The sequence below is a fragment of the Brassica napus genome, chromosome C3 (genome assembly GCF_020379485.1).
Source record: "Brassica napus cultivar Da-Ae chromosome C3, Da-Ae, whole genome shotgun sequence".
NCBI lineage: Eukaryota > Viridiplantae > Streptophyta > Magnoliopsida > Brassicales > Brassicaceae > Brassica > Brassica napus.
Window position 1 is genome coordinate 15856778 of NC_063446.1, and position 16546 is coordinate 15873323.

Here is a 16546-nt window from a genome sequence, read left to right on the forward strand (position 1 = left end):
TATAGCTTTCCCCGATTAAAACAAAATAATATAAAGTTCTAGAAGTTAAAATATAGTGGATTAGCCAAAGACAATACGATTTCAATATTTGGTTAAAAAATTTAAATAAAAACATTGTTAAAGACAAGACAAGACATTTACGATATATATCGTGTTTCATTAAATTTAAGCTAACAAAAATAAAAATGTGAACTTAAAGATTTTTTTTTGGTTCCAATTTCCAATTTAGAAAATTATTAATAAAATAAACGATCAAAAACATAACTAGATCAAACATAATTAATGATTAATAAATAATCAAAACATAATTTTTTAAACTAAATCAGTTTGAATAGCTAGCAAAATAAAAAATAGATTAAACTCTATAATATACCTTGAATTTAGTGGAAATTTTAGTGAAAAAGTAACAGTTTAATTTAAAATAAATATGATAAAACTCAGTACATAAAATTGAAGAATGAATAGAAAAATTAATAAGAATAAAAAGAGAGAAATCAATTTATTATATTGTTTTCCACATGACCGACCACCTTTCACTTGCATCAATCACATGATACATCTATTTAGTAATAAGAATTCTCTTAGCTGGTAACGGCCCAAGGTCAATATATCTATTTATATAAAGAAAAGTTGATTCTCTCCTGGTGAAGCCACATAGGCAGACAGGTCAGAAATTCAAGTTCTGATGAGTCGACACGTGTCACTACTGAACGAGAACTCATCCGTGTTTCTGATGGAATTTTCTACGCATATGTATTATGTGGGTTTGCAAATATTAAATTGGGCTGAAACCTTAATGAGTATTGATTCTTTATAATTTTCATTCTGTATGGGCTTTATTGGGCTATTCATTTGTTATTTAGTTTTATATCGGAGCCCTATAGATTGAGAGTGAATTGATATAGAAAATTAGGGTTGTCGTCTTCTTCAGTCTGAAGATTCCCTGTGTCAACAATGGAATTTCAGCATTTCGATCGAGTGATACGAAACGTAACGAAGAAACTTTGGTGTCAAGTTTCGATGGAGTCGAATCGTCTATGATTCCTATCTTCTGAGATGTTACAAGATGTCTTCATTCATCGCCTTTAAGAAGCCTCTTAATTCCATTGACGTACATCAACGATTTATCATTCAATGCTGCTTATCCATCCTATAGTCGGTGTTTCTCTTCCTATAAAACGGTAAGCCCTTCATACCTTGAGCATCATCCTCACAGTTCGTGATAATAAAAAAAAAAAAATTGCAGTGTAATGGTTTGCGAGTTGATGAGGATGGAATGGATATGCTCCTCCTTGATTCAAAGGTTTTACCATTCTTAAACTCATGATCATTGTATTTTAAAACTGTTCATACTTTCATATTCATAAAGTATGTAACTTTTATATTCAGATCTTTGTTGAATCTTTTTTGAATTTGTTTTTTAGCACGGTTTGTTGGTTATGCGTTCTTCTTCACATTTGTTTCAGTCAACGCTCCTGCCTGCCACCGTTAATGTTAACCGTCTCGCCACTTTCCGACACCACTTCAAGGCTGGTTCAATGTTCACATTCAGCAGATTTGATATGACTTGGTGCAATAAGAACTACAGGCTATCCGATTCTCCACTATCCATTCGGTTTATGTTATTCAACCAACTTTCCATGCGTTAACCAAACCAGTTCTCCAATCCCGATTCGGTTTTTCGGGATCACGATTTGCTTCTTGGACTAGCCAGTACGGACACGCATCTTCTAGGTACATCCTCTTATTAGCTGTTATTAAGCTTTCCTCATCTCGCAGACGTTATTGGTGAGCTAACAGCTGTGAAAAGTACAGTTATTGACGTTCTCCAGGGAAAAGAACGTGTCATGGCAACTATCAAACTGGGTAAGTTACTCTCTACCTCAATATTTTCATAAATGATGAGACTTTTTATTTTAAGAAGACGTTGATGATTTCAGATTATGTTTTTCCCTTGGCAGTGGTGAATCTGTGATTCCGAGTCTGTTTGACTTACAAGGTGTGTCATTTCACAACAACTGGAAAGCTTCCGGGACGATCCAAAGATTGTATTTCTTGCTAAAATTAGAATCACTATATTAGTGTCTTGCTCTACCTGTTATTATCTGTTTTATGATTATTAGGACGAACCTAATATTTCTTGGAACACAAATCAATTCTTTCTTTTTGCAGGACGTCTTCTTGAATGCCATTTTCCGACAAAGAGACTAATGCAGGGGAGAACATTAACTGTGGGAACATCTTCAAGTGGTCGCATCTACAAAAGGTGGACGTAAGTGGTAAGATCGTATGAAATCAGCAACTGTGGGAACATCTTCAAGTGGTCTCACATCCAAAAGGCTCCAGCAACACCAACTACTAAGGTGGCCAATAAGGCACGAGTGGCTTAGGTGAAGATAATAAATTACTTGGATGCAGTACTTTTAGAATAATGCTTATGCATCGATGTTGTTTTCTTTTTTCTTTAACCTTTGAGTACTTACTGGGTTTTGATATGTTTTCAAAACTATCTACCAAATGCTTATTTATCAAATTTATCACATCTCATTAAATAAATAAGATTGGGTTCACATGCTAGCACATATTGTCATAATAAAATTAAACATATTACATGTAAATAAGAACAAAAAACGATGTAATTCATGTATGATCTCTTCTCTGTCCAATGAATGTTCTACATACGTAGTAAAGAATGGCATTCATACTCTAGACACAAGCTTAATACATTTCCAATGTTACACTGACATCTTATCACCGAATCGGTGGGATCGACATCTGTAGCGTTGTTCTCAAGTTGCTACCCTCCTAACCCAAATCATTCTTAAAGACAAAAAAACATCATCATCCACGTCTTTCGCAAATACAAACCTAAATCACAGACTCTAAAAGCATATAGAACGAATGTAGTTAAACCACAGGTTAGACCATTTACACCATCAAGTGGGATCTGCAACTGTAGCGTATCTCTCAAGTCACTACCTTTTCACTATCCCTTGCATTTAAACCGAAACTTTTTTTTTTGGTTAAAAATTTAAACCGAAACTTTCTAGATGATATATATTAAAATAAACTTGCACTAGCTTAAATTTGCCACTAAAGCCATAGAAATCCCTGCCTAAATCCCCTTTCCTTTTGCTTCCTCATATTCCTAACCATCATCTACAAAACTCCACACACATGCAAACTTTAAAAGCATAACAAAAATACTCGGAATTGTGGTAAAGAAAAATCGAAGGGAAGAGCTAAATCTTTTATAGGTGAGTCCAGCAATAGCAACCAGACTCGGCGTGTCATAAACCCTGGTAATATAAACATTGATGTGTGATTAAATGATATTCACAAAAAAATAACAAAAATAACTAACAACCCAATTACTTACTGTCACAGCCAAGTAAAACCAATATTAAAAACAATCAAATGTACCATTAGCATTTTCGTAAATTTGTTTTATTAAGAATAATAAAACAAATAATTAAAGTTAATGTTATTTTAATTGATAATAAAATTATATTTTCAAATTTTCATTACAATTTAAGATATTTTCTAATTTTCATTACAATAAATACACACTTTTTAACATTTGGACCATATATATTAACAATAAAATCAAATCATCCATAAATCATCTTTATAGCGAACAATACATCAAATAGTATGGTTCTCTATTTTTTTTTTTGGTTTAGCCTAAGTTTGGTGGTTAAAAAAGTAAAACAGTTGTGTAATTCATTATTTTAAAAACTTTTCATGTGAGTTTGAAGAAACATAAAAAGAAACATAAATATATTTTTCAAATATACTAATACATAATAGATAACCTAACATGTTATTTATAAATATTAAACAGTAACCATTATTATCATATTTTTTCTGCTACTTGCTTATTTAAAAAATTGGCTTTTCTTTTTTGAATTGTTTAAATTATAAAATTTAAGAAGAAATATATTAAAAACCTATTAAATTCAAAAAAGTAAATTTTGTGAACAAAGTAAATTATTTAGATTTTTTTATGAATTGTTTTAATCTAGCAACAAATATATAATTTCTGGAGAAAAAACAAATAGTATTTTTTTAGAAAAATAGTAAAAATTATAATTAAAATAAACTATCTATTTAATTTTAAATATATTTATATAATTTCGTTCATTTGCTTACCCGCCCGTAGGGCGGGTCCGACCCTAGTAAAAAATATACAAAAGTATTTCCAAAAAGAAACACCGACTTGAGGCTTTTTCATATCTAATCAGCTGTGGAAGGTGTTTTTATTTCAATGCCATGTACTTTATGGCGCAACCATGTTATGAAAAAAACATAGAAGTTTTGAAAATATATACTTGGACAAACTTCAACGGAGACAAAGCAACATATGATCAATGTTGGCGTAAGTCATACAATTCTTATGTTACGTAACAACACTCACGACAATAATGTGAAACCCCCAACAACATAAAATTTGTGAATTTCATAAAACCCATTTTCTTAAGTTCTGATTTAAATTGCACAACTATTAGCCCATCCGTTTTCGTTTACAAATAAAAAAAATTTCTCATGCTTTATTCCAAAAAAAAAAGAAAAATTCACAAACACCATTAGAACAAAAATATAGTTACCTAACATATAAATTATCGACCCAAATGATAGCTAAATTTCACATCCGATCAATGTCATTTTTTCATTTTCCTGGAAACATTTCACCACTTTGTAAAAAGGCCAAAAACCATCAGATAAGTAATAAAACTAAACAAAAAACCTGACCGACATTTTAGAACACAAATGCCAAGCCTAAAATTACGATAGCAGTTTACACATAATTGGAGAGAGAGTAAGCAACACAGCTTGCATAATTGGAGAGGAAGGATGCTGCAAGAATAAGTGGAGATAGGGGAAGGCTGTTACTACCCACTTATGTGCTCCTATGTTCCAAGTTCGGTTTAGATCCAGTAAGGTCCAATACTGTGTCTACTCTGTTTTTCTTTCATGTAATTTGAATCAAGATCAGTTTATAAAGACATAGTTTTCAACTTGAAGAGTACATGCTTTTCATTACGAGAAGATGATCAAATTTTGAGAACAGATACCTACCGAGCTACTCACACTAACAAAAGGGTATTTACAAAAGATAATATCAAGTTTTTCTTAACATACTTTTTGGCATACTCATTGCACTTGCAGGGCATCACTAATCCTATATCATATTACATTTTCTATTCCTATATCATATTACATTTTCCTCAATAGTAGAAGGACATCCTTAAATATTTGGGCCAGTAAGTTTTATGGTCTCTTTGTAACATTCTTACATTTAAGCCGGCACATGGTTGTCAAATGAATAGAAAGATAAATAATGCCAAAAAAATAGTTAGCTAACTACTGGTCATTCTAAAATAATTGTAAGTGTATTGTCATTGAACTGAACCAAACAATAGTAACTGAGTTTCCTTACTTTTTTCGTTTGGAGAATAATGGCATTTTTTGTCGTTTTGGTATTAAAGATCGGACGAAGCACTCAATCACCTATGCAATTCTGCAAATGGAAAAAACAACAAGGATACGTATCTTCGTGGTTTATTACTTCTGTGCACAGGAAAAATCAAAGAAGGAAAAAAGTTCCTAGATACCCTAGACTGGGAACACACACTACCTACATCCGATCGTTGCTGGAGTAAATTAAAAAAACACTCAGTGTCTATCCTATTCAGCTGGAGGACATATATCTAAAGAACATGGTCAGACTCAAACCTCCAAGAAGTTGCGACCTCCAAAACATAAATCATCTATGCAAAAATTGTTATTACTTCATCAGAGTTGAGAAATTTGTCGATTACATTGTTCATAGATAATTAAAAAAAATGTCATTGTTTACTTTGCTTTTTAAAGACAAAGCTGATTTTACAATTCTTCTGTCATGAATATTTAAAAAATCTTTAATTTATTGTTTGCTTTACTTTTGAAATTAATTACTACTCCCTCATTGACTTCTACCATCAACTTTCCGTTTAGGATAAATCCATAAAATTCAAAAAATAAATAAAATCTTCTATACGTACGTAAACAAAAAAATGCATCACCCCCATTAGTACAGAAAAATTACATTTTCACTCAGCAGGAGTCAAAAAACGCATTGACATGACGTCGAAAGTTAAGGACTCCAAGCCTGAGATCTACGAACATTTATTCATAAAATCTATTATTAGTTCACGACCCTCAATTCTTAATTGGCAAGAACTACTAATTCTAACTCGATTGGACTAACAACTAACAGATGAAAATGAAACTAATTAAATTCAAAAGAGGAAACAACGTCCGATACTAATACGTGATTCTGTAACTATTACAAATAAACATGACACATAAAAATGCATGTTATCATCGTTGTCTCATGACCTCAGCCTAAAAAAAAGGTACATCCTTCTGGGTCGGAGAAGTGACAAAAAGTAAACCTTGCATGAACATCTTCAGCTTCTTCCTCCAGGTAGCATATTGATTAGAGCTTCCATGGTGATGTGAGTTACACAAGAATGTTTAGCCTATTCACAAATCAAAGGAACAAATAAGCATGTTATAAGCCATGAAGTCATAGTTATATATCATAAATAATAAAATTTAGTTGTAGTCTAGCTGGTCAGGATACTCGGTTCTCACCCGAGAGACCCGGGTACGAGATCCGGCAACGGAGCAAACGTTTTTAAATATTTTTTTTTGTTATTATATAGCAAACCGGATTGTGTTTCAGTAAACCAAGAAGGGAGAAGAAAAACCCTCAAGCCGGCGTTCTCTTCTCTCTTTCTTTTGTTTGGTCATTTGAGATTAGAGAGAAATGCAGAGATTGAGATCTCAGCAGTTACTAAGAAGGCCTCTCTGGGAGAGCAGGAGGCTTGGAGGAGGGTATTGCACGAGCTCCTCCTCCGAAAAGATCGTAGCTTCGGTGCTTTTCGAGAGATTACGCGTTGTGATTCCCAAACCAGATCCTGCTGTCTACGCCTTTCAGGAGTTCAAGTAAAGCCTCCTTTTTATGTTCATCTTATTACAGCTCAATTTCGATATTTATGTGTGTTAGGAGAGGTGGTCTTATTTGCACTCTTTTTTTTTATTTTATTTTTATAAATTTATTTCTGTTGCAGATTCAATTGGCAACAGCAGTTTCGCCGTAGATACCCAGATGAGTTCTTGGACATTGCTAAGAACAGGTTAAACTACATTCCTTTTACATGTGTCCGAATGCATACATCTAGTCAACGTTTTCATGTCATCTCTATTAAATTCTTTCATAAATTTCCAAACTTTTATAACAATGGCAAAGAACTGTAGATAGGCGTTTTATCTTGTAGCTTCTGTTAGAACTATCATCTCTGGTTCTGTTATGAGTTGCTCAAAGTGTAATGAAAAATTCCAATTCATCTGTGAATAACAGAGCCAAGGGTGAATATCAAATGGACTATGTACCTGCTCCCAGAATCACTGAGGCTGACAAGAATAACGATAGGAAGTAAGCTTCACCTTTAATTAAAGACACATCTACTTGTCTTCTCTTTCGCTTACTGGCTTGCAATTATTAATAGGTCATTATACAGAGCTCTTGACAAAAAGTTGTATCTTCTCATCTTCGGCAAGCCTTTTGGAGCTACTAGTGACGAACCTGTCTGGCATTTCCCTGAGAAAGTGTATGATTCTGAGCCAACTCTTCGCAAGGTGATGATGATGGTTTATCTCCCTCTGTTATCAATCCATAACGCCATCAGTTTCGTTCTTATGTGTAATTTGGTATTTGCAGTGTGCTGAATCTGCTTTGAAGTCAGTGTTAGGAGACCTGACTCACACATACTTTGTTGGAAATGCTCCAATGGCTCACATGGCTATTCAACCTACTGAAGAAACACCTGATTTGCCATCTTACAAGGTAAACAACAAAGATCCTCTGAGATAAACAAAGAAGCAATCGGTTACTTAATTTGACTGATTCTTTTGAATCATCTTTTCTTCGGGTGTAGAGGTTCTTCTTCAAATGCAGTGTAGTAGCAGCGTCCAAGTACAACATAAGTAACTGCGAGGATTTTGTGTGGGTTACCAAAGATGAGCTTTTGGAGTTCCTCCCTGAGCAAGCTGAGTTCTTCAACAAGATGATAATTAGCTGAGAAGAGTCACTGAGTCACAGCACAAAATAAAACTCCTTTTTTCTTTTCTCTTTTCCTTCTAGTTCTCCTGAGGAAGATAGAAAAACTTTTTAAGACATTATATATCGTGTGTGAAGGTCTTTGTTATAACTAAGACCAAACGATGTTTCTTGTTTTGTAGTCACGCACATGTGGTGTGTGAGGTCACATTAGGTTTTTTTTTTATGTTGACTTAGGGCTGGGCAAAAAACCCGGATCCGAAGAACCGAATCCGATCCGAAAAAGTAGTACCAAATCCGAACCCAAATTGATTAAATATCCAAACTGTTCAAAATTTTGGTATCTAAAAAACCGGACCCGACCCAAACCGAAGTATCTCGGGTACCTAAATGTAACCGAAATATATTTATATACCTAAATATATTACTTATTTTTAGATTTACTATATATTACAAACATCCAAAAATATATAAGATATTTTTAAGTTGTCTAAAATACTTGAAAATATACATAAATAGTCAAAAGGAAATGTCTAAAATAGCTAAAATATATTCAAAACACCAAAATGCTTAAAATATCTATTGATTTTCTATCCAAATATTCAAATCAAACCAATTTATATGTTAATTTTAGGTATTTTGACATATATTATACAAATTTATATGTAATATATTATTTTGTTTTATAGATTTTGAAAAATTTTAAGCATATAATAAATATTAAAATTTTTAAAATAATTTAAATGGGTTATCCAAACCCGAACCGAACCCGCAAAGATCTGAACCGAACCCGAACCGAAATTTAGAAATACCCGAATGAGACTGAAATCTTTGAACCCGAAATCCAATTAGATCCGAACCGAACCCGAATGGGTACCCTATGTTGACTTGTGGCAGTTGATCGGAACTCAGGAAGTACGTAGTTGAATGTAGTTGGCTTCTCAATCTATTTATACTTAAAATTCATCTCGGATACACATCACACTAGGCAACCTCTCTCATGAATATTGTCACGTTTATTTATTCGGCAAGTGTTCTTCTCAATTCCGTCAAGATTCCCAAACGGAACTACTATAGATGCGACACAATACATGCTTAACGTGAAAAAAATAAGTTCAGAGGCTGGAAAAGAAAAGGAGCATTGTGGGGCTTAATGCAAACCCTAAACACCAAATGCAGTTCCTCTCTCTATCTTTACATAATAATATATCGTGCGTACAATGCATCGAATAACAGCCTACTAATCATTCATACTCGTCAATATGTTCATAGTCTCAAATTCAATTTGATTATAAAATAAGTTTAATCGGTATAACCAACAACAAAAAAAATCAACTGTAATCTGAATCACAAAATGAAATGGTTATAAACGCAACATTGTCTGTGACCGAATAAAACCGCATTTGGTTTCGGGTTGAATATTAGTTCGTTTGATTGAAGTTACTTGTTTTCCTTCAGACAGCATCTCTCTCATTTGCATGCAACGTTACCACTTACTAGTCAAAAGCCATATATTTTTTTTTTTCCTTCACATTTTATAAAATATGGTTTATGGAGTATATAATCTAATGGCCCATAGTGAGTGATGATCTTTGTTTTGTAACCAGTATCCTTAAAATAGGCACGATAAAAAAAAAAAGAGACGAAAAAGTCTTGCTGTAGTGTAAGCCACAAACTACTTAACCAACAAATATGGATTAGCGAGAGAAAAAAATATAAGAGAGATCTGATCATTTCAAAATAACAAATCGAAACATCAAAAAAAAGAGAAGAAGAGAGAATGGCATCAACGGAGCAAAAGGAGGTAGAAGAAAATGGGTCGATGATTTCAGGTTTGTTGGACAAAGCCAAAGGTTTCTTTGCAGAGAAGCTAGCGAATGTTCCGACTCCTGAAGCCGCCGTAGACAACGTCGATTTCAAAGGCGTGACACGTCAAGGTGTAGACTATCACGCCAAGGTCTCCGTCAAGAATCCTTACTCTCAGACGATCCCTATTTGCCAGATCTCTTACGTCCTCAAGAGCGCCACAAGGTTTCCTCTTCTGACCTTTTTCTCTCTTTTTTTTTTGTTACAATTATTTATGAACCCTTTGATATACATGATCTAGCGTAATACGTACCAATTCATATTTATAATAGTTTAGTTATCCAAGTGCATTTGCATCTATTCATTGATGATATCAGACATATATGGATATTGAATTGAGTCCATAACGTTTATACCTTAGTATCTTACACATGTAAAACATAATACTAATATACCGCATGTTCTCGAAAATATCGTCTCAAGTTTGTATATTACATAATAAATAGCTTAGATTGTAACATGAACATACCAGTAATTTGTTGTGGGACGTTACGCACGCGTCATGTGTAGGTTCATCATGCTAATTAATAATTTTTGTGGTTGGGTAGGACGATAGCGTCGGGTACAATACCGGACCCGGGTTCGTTGGTTGGGAACAAGACAACGGTTTTGGACGTACCGGTTAAGGTGGCTTATAGCATAGCGGTTAGTCTGATGAAGGACATTGGCTCGGACTGGGACATTGACTATCAACTCGACATTGGACTAACCTTCGATATTCCTGTTGTTGGTGACATTACCATTCCTGTTTCTACTCAGGGTGAGATCAAGCTCCCTTCCCTTCGCGACTTCTTTTAATTTCAACTATGGTTTGTCTTAATTATAATCTAATCTTCAATAAGGTTCGACCCATAAGCATAGGCGATCGGATATTTTATTTCAGGATTTCCTTTTTTTGTTATTGAATTGTTAAGGATATTTCGTATTTGTTGACTATGTATGTTTGAATGGTGTGATTATGATTATAATTCCATGCATACAATAAAACTAGAAAATGCAATAATACCTGACTTTGAAGATCAACAGTTCGAAAATCGACAACTGAATGAATCATTTAACATTAGATTCCTGAGGATACTTTTTAGTTGTTAAATGTTAACTTTGGTTGATGGTTCATGAGTATATTAAAGAAATACTAATAAACGAAATAATTATGATCAGAGAACAAATATACTGACTGACCAGAAGAAGATGTGAGCTGTCTTAGATCTCGGGGTTGGACATATGAGTATATTTTTCTACGTTGTCACTTGTCACCAGAATTTGATCTAAAGAGACGAGAATCAATGTCATCGCATCGGTAGATACTAGTGTCGGAAGGAGGGCTTAGCAAACAATTTCGTGGTCGGGACATTCAGTTGAAAAGACGGCCCAATCAGTTCATGGACCTCAATCATACTGATCATTGCACGAATATGGGCTTTCAAAATAAAAAGTCAAGACCATAACTATAAGCGCAATCCAAAAATACGTCGCATAAGCCCTAAATCACGCTCTATAAAAACTCGATCTAAAGATCATTTAACTTCCACAGCTCTTATAGAGAGGCCTAATCGCTATTCTTCCCCGCCGTTTCTACGTTTCTTTGTTTATTATTCGAGTTAGATCTGTCTTTTTTTTTTTTTTTCTGTGCTTTGGTTATGGTGTGAATTATCTATATGTGTCTAGGGATGCAATGAAGAGTTAATATCGGAAAAGGTTTAATTTGAGATCGTGTGGGGCGAATATCGTTCTCGCGAGATGAAATCCGATTTATATTATGGTTCGTATTCGCTGAGCATTTCGAATTTTTAGTTATAATAACGAGGGACCTATGGGTGAAACGCTTTAATCAATGCGTATTCAAGCCAAGTTTACCTTCGTATATTCACTATCGGAGATTGCCTGGAATCCGTGATTTCTATTCCAGATTTCAATTATGTTTCCGATTAAATTTTGGATAATGTTTTTAATTGATCGAGTGAAAAGCGAAGGACCCAGCAGGGAAGCGTGTATACTCATGGAATGAGGCTTCTCTAACAATTTTATTTAACCTTCGTAGATTAAGTCTCTCCAAGAGATCATTGGTGATCTGTTATCGGATTGTCGCGAGTTCTTGGTGTATAGTTTGATTTGAATATTTGAGTTTTTTTTTTTGTAAATATGTTATGTAGAGAAAAGCAGGGATTGTGTGTATCGGCTTAGCGCTAACAAATGCGCTTTGTACGAAAGATTTCCCAATGCAAAATCAATTAGGGGCAGATGGGCAGTTGTGATTCATTTTTTCTATTGAATAGCTCAACAATCATCTTCCCCACATTTTGTTTTCTTTATCCAAAATTTTTCTTTATCTTGGTCACAATCTGTACCTCAGCAAGTATCTTTAGATTTCAATAGAAGATCGGATAAGTGTTGGTCACAATCTGTACCTCAACAAGGGACTACTGTTAAGTGTTAACATATCTGCCAGGTTTCAGCAGAAACTTGGCCTACCTGGTGGAAAGTTGAACATGTACTGTATTAATGTAAAATCCATTGCTTTATGGTGAAATAATTGAATTGACGAAAAATATTGATTACACAAATCGATGATTCTGAGGGGAACCAATTTATGATCATCATTGGTTTGGGGCTATTGCCGCAACAAGTGTACATGAATATTGTCTAATAAAAGGAAAGTTATGTTAAAAAAAAACTATAATTTTATTGTATCGAGGAAATTTAAATAAGGGCAAAATTTTATACCCGTAGGAGAAGATAACACTGATAATAAGAGAGGATGTGTTATTAGAAGGAGAAGGAATGGTGTGTTTATAAACGATCGAAACGATCGTTTATATAGAAGAGAAATTCACTGTGCAAATAGTGCAACGGGCCCCACATCCTTTATAATTTTCAACATATGCGGCTCATAACACTCCCCCTTGGGGACCGGTGTCACTATCCACTATCGCTTAACGTCTTCGTTGCCTCGTTAAAAACCTTTCTAGGAAAACCCAATGGGAAAAACCATAGTAAGGTAAAAAGAGTACAACTACGTAAGCTCCCCCTCGAATGAGCAGTCATAAATCCTTCTGATGATGCATTCCAATGTTACGAACATGTTTTCTGAATATCGAAGTCGGAAGTGATTTTGTGAAGAGGTCAGCTGCATTGTCGCATGATTGGACATATCTTACTTCAATCTCTTTCTTCTTCACGAGCTCTTGAGTGTATGAGAAGAACTTCGGATGAATATGCTTCGTTCTATCGCTTTTGATATATCCGTCCTTTGTTTGAGCAACACATGCTGCATTATCTTCATATAAAATAGTTGGCTCCGTATTTTCGCCAATCCCGCTGCTTGAACAGATGTGTCGGCTCATTGATCTCAGCCATACACATTCTCTACTTGCTTCATGGAGTGCAATGATCTCAGCATGATTTGAAGAAGTAGCCACGAGCGTTTGTTTCTGGGAACGCCAAGATATAGCAGTGCCTCCGATCGTAAAAACGTATCCTGTTTGCGATCGGGCTTTGTGTGGATCTGAAAGATATCCTGCATCTGCAAAACCAACCATTTGACCTTTTGAACTTTTAGGATAAAATAAGCCTAAATCAATGGTCCCTTGGAGGTAACGAAAAACATGTTTGATCCCATTCCAATGTCTTCGGGTTGGAGATGAGCTGAATCTTGCCAAAAGATTCACAGCAAATGATATATCAGGCCGTGTACAATTTGCAAGGTACATCAGCGCTCCAATTGCACTTAGATATGGTACTTCCGGACCAAGTATCTCTTCTTTCTCCTCAGGTGGTCGAAATGGATCACTTTCAATATTAAGTGACCTAACGACCATCGGGGTGCTAAGAGGAGTTGATTTATCCATGTTAAATCGTTTCAACACTCTTTTAGTGTATGTGGATTGATGCACAAATATACCATTTTGTGAATGTTCTATTTGTAGGCCAAGACAGTATTGTGTCTGTCCCAGATCTTTCATCTCAAATTCTCCTTTGAGATAGTCTGATGCCTTTTGTATTTCCTTTTGAGTTCCGATAATGTTAAGATCATCAACATATACCGCGATTATTACAAATCCGGATATTGTTTTCTTGATGAAAACACATGGACATATAGGATCATTCACATATCCTTCTTTTGTTAAATGTTCACTGAGACGATTGTACCACATACGTCCAGATTGTTTTAACCCATATAATGATCTTTGCAATTTTATTGCACATAACTCTTTAGGTTTGGAACTTAATGCTTCTGGCATTTTAAATCCATCAGGGATTTTCATGTAGATATCAGTATCTAATGATCCGTATAGATAAGCTGTAACAACATCCATGAGACGCATCTCTAGATTTTTATCAGCTGCTAGACTCATCAGGAATCTAAATGTAATGGCATCCATAACTGGAGAATACGTTTCTTCATAATCGATTCCAGGTCTTTGAGAAAAACCTTGAGCCACTAGACGAGCTTTGTATCTCGTAATCTCATTTTTCTCATTTCGCTTTCGAACGAAAACCCATTTGTACCCAACTGGTCTCACATCTGCAGGTGTGAGCACAATAGATCCAAATACTTTTCGTTTATTAAGCGAATCAAGTTCAGCTTGTATTGCATTTTTCCATTGTTCCCAATCATGTCTCTTTTGACATTCATAGACAGATTTTGGTTCTGGATCATCGATTTCTTCATTTATTTCACTTGACACAATATATGAGAAAGCATCATCAAGGTCATTTTGTTCATTTCTATTCCATATCCTTTTATTATGGATGTAATTAATAGAAATCTCATGATTATCTTTCGATTCATGATGCTCTGATTCATGATGCTCTGATTCATCAGAATCCTTATCATTTATTTCCTCCAAAATATTTTCTGCTATTTTGGGTGCATCATATATTTCAGCTTTCTTCTGTTTCCTAGGATTCTTATCCTTAGAACCAACAGGTCTACCACGCTTCAGGCGTGTTTTTGGCTCTCGTGTGTCATCCTCCTTTTCTTGTTCATTTGGCATTTTGATACGAGCAGGAGCATTTGCAGCTGGTATATGAGATTTAGTTACCGTCTTGGTATCTACAAATGCATCAGGTAGCTGGTTAGCTATACTCTGTAAATGCATAATTCGTCGAACTTCTAGTTCTGACTCTTTAGTGGGAGGATCAAGATATAACAATGATGGTACACTCCATTTTATATCACTTCCAACATTTTTGTTTTCTCCCCCTAGAACTGGGAATACATTTTCGTCAAAATGACAATCAGCAAAACGTGCTGTAAAGACGTCACCAGTCTGTGGTTCTAGGTATCTTATAATCGATGGAGAGTCACAACCAACATATATTCCCAACCTTCTTTGTGGTCCCATCTTTGTTCGTTGTGGTGGTGCTACAGGCACATATACTGCACAACCAAAGATTCTTAAATGGGAAATATTTGGTTCTCGACCAAACGCTAATTGTAGTGGGGAATACTTGTGGTATGCACTCGGTCTGATTCGAATGAGTGCTTCTGCATGCAAAATAGCATGTCCCCATACAGAGGTTGGAAGTTTTGATTTCATGATCAATGGTCTTGCAATCAGTTGCAGACGCTTAATTAACGATTCAGCCAAACCATTTTGCGTATGAACATGAGCCACAGAATGTTCAACTTCAATTCCCGTTACCATACAATAATCATTGAATGCTTGGGATGTGAATTCACCAGCGTTGTCTAATCTAACCTTTTTAATATTATAATCAGGGAACTGTGTCCGCAGTTTGATTATCTGAGTTAGAAATCTCGCAAATGCCATGTTTCGAGATGATAATAGACAAACGTGTGACCATCTACTGGATGCGTCAATTAATACCATAAAATAGTGGAATGGTCCACATGGTGGATGTATCGGTCCACATATATCACCTTGAATTCTTTCAAGGAACTTTGGTGATTCTTTATCGATTTTGGTTGGCGATGGTCTTACGATCAATTTTCCTAGAGAACATGCAACACATGTCATTTTATTCCCTTGAGAAATCTCCTGGATTTTCAGTGAATGACCATGTGAACTTTCTATGATTTTACGCATCATTGTAGTGCCTGGATGGCCAAGGCGATCATGCCATAATGTGAACTCTTCTGGGTTCTGTTTTACTAAAAGATTTGATTCGATCTCATCGATATAAGTATGATGTAACCCCGAAGGAAGTTCTGGAAACTTTTCCAATATGTGTTTTCTGCCACATTTCTCAGAAGTTACATACATGTATTTCTTTCCATCCTCAGTTGCAGACTGAGTATCATATCCGTGAAGATATATATCTTTAAAACTCAATAAATTCCTTTTAGAACTTGGAGAATATAGAGCATTATTTATGGAAAATTTTGTTCCATTCGGTAAAGTAAAATTTGCTTTACCAGTTCCTTCAATCACGTCTGCAGGACCTGATATTGTATTGACGACAATTCTTGTCGGTTTTATATCAGAGAAATATCTCTTTTGTCTCAGAATAGTGTGCGTTGTTCCACTATCTGGTATGCATATTTCACGAATCCGTTTCTTGGATTTTGCTTCATTACCATTCTGATCCATTTCTGAAATTGTCATA

The 16546-nt window shown here is 34.9% G+C and overlaps 2 protein-coding genes, 1 long non-coding RNA gene and 2 other non-coding genes across 5 annotated transcripts; all 5 read left to right on the forward strand.

Moving 5' to 3' along the window:
- The first annotated feature begins 684 nt into the window (after positions 1-684).
- Positions 685-2577, forward strand: LOC125584355. Its single transcript, XR_007321304.1, has 5 exons — positions 685-1181; positions 1247-1734; positions 1816-1866; positions 1962-1999; positions 2173-2577. It is a non-coding gene; the product is annotated as an uncharacterized LOC125584355 (long non-coding RNA).
- Positions 2578-6622: 4045 nt separating this feature from the next.
- On the forward strand, positions 6623-8424 carry LOC106429604 (39S ribosomal protein L46, mitochondrial). The gene is made up of 6 exons (XM_013870356.3): positions 6623-6993; positions 7119-7184; positions 7409-7483; positions 7557-7686; positions 7769-7894; positions 7986-8424. Exons 1-6 carry the CDS (start codon positions 6815-6817, stop codon positions 8127-8129), a joined length of 720 nt encoding a protein of 239 aa, XP_013725810.1. The 5' UTR covers positions 6623-6814; the 3' UTR covers positions 8130-8424.
- A 1413-nt stretch (positions 8425-9837) lies between these two features.
- On the forward strand, positions 9838-12314 carry LOC106429638 (desiccation-related protein At2g46140-like). Its single transcript, XM_013870384.3, has 2 exons — positions 9838-10138; positions 10522-12314. The coding sequence occupies exons 1-2, from the start codon at positions 9888-9890 to the stop codon at positions 10769-10771; spliced, it is 501 nt and encodes a 166-aa protein (XP_013725838.1). The 5' UTR covers positions 9838-9887; the 3' UTR covers positions 10772-12314.
- LOC125584982 lies at positions 11939-12081 on the forward strand. Its single transcript, XR_007321875.1, has one exon. It is a non-coding gene; the product is annotated as a small nucleolar RNA snoR145 (small nucleolar RNA).
- On the forward strand, positions 12130-12274 carry LOC125584967. The gene has a single exon (XR_007321860.1). It is a non-coding gene; the product is annotated as a small nucleolar RNA snoR135 (small nucleolar RNA).
- Positions 12315-16546: the final 4232 nt, after the last annotated feature.

Coding starts and splice junctions, on each gene's coding strand:
- LOC106429604 (XM_013870356.3), top strand. CDS start 6,815: ATGCAGAGATTGAGATCTCAGCAGTTACTAAGAAGGCCTCTCTGGGAG. Junction 7,185..7,408: donor TTGGACATTGCTAAGAACAG/GTTAAACTACAT, acceptor TGTGAATAACAG/AGCCAAGGGTGAATATCAAA. Junction 7,895..7,985: donor CTGATTTGCCATCTTACAAG/GTAAACAACAAA, acceptor CTTCGGGTGTAG/AGGTTCTTCTTCAAATGCAG.
- LOC106429638 (XM_013870384.3), top strand. CDS start 9,888: ATGGCATCAACGGAGCAAAAGGAGGTAGAAGAAAATGGGTCGATGATT. Junction 10,139..10,521: donor GTCCTCAAGAGCGCCACAAG/GTTTCCTCTTCT, acceptor GTGGTTGGGTAG/GACGATAGCGTCGGGTACAA.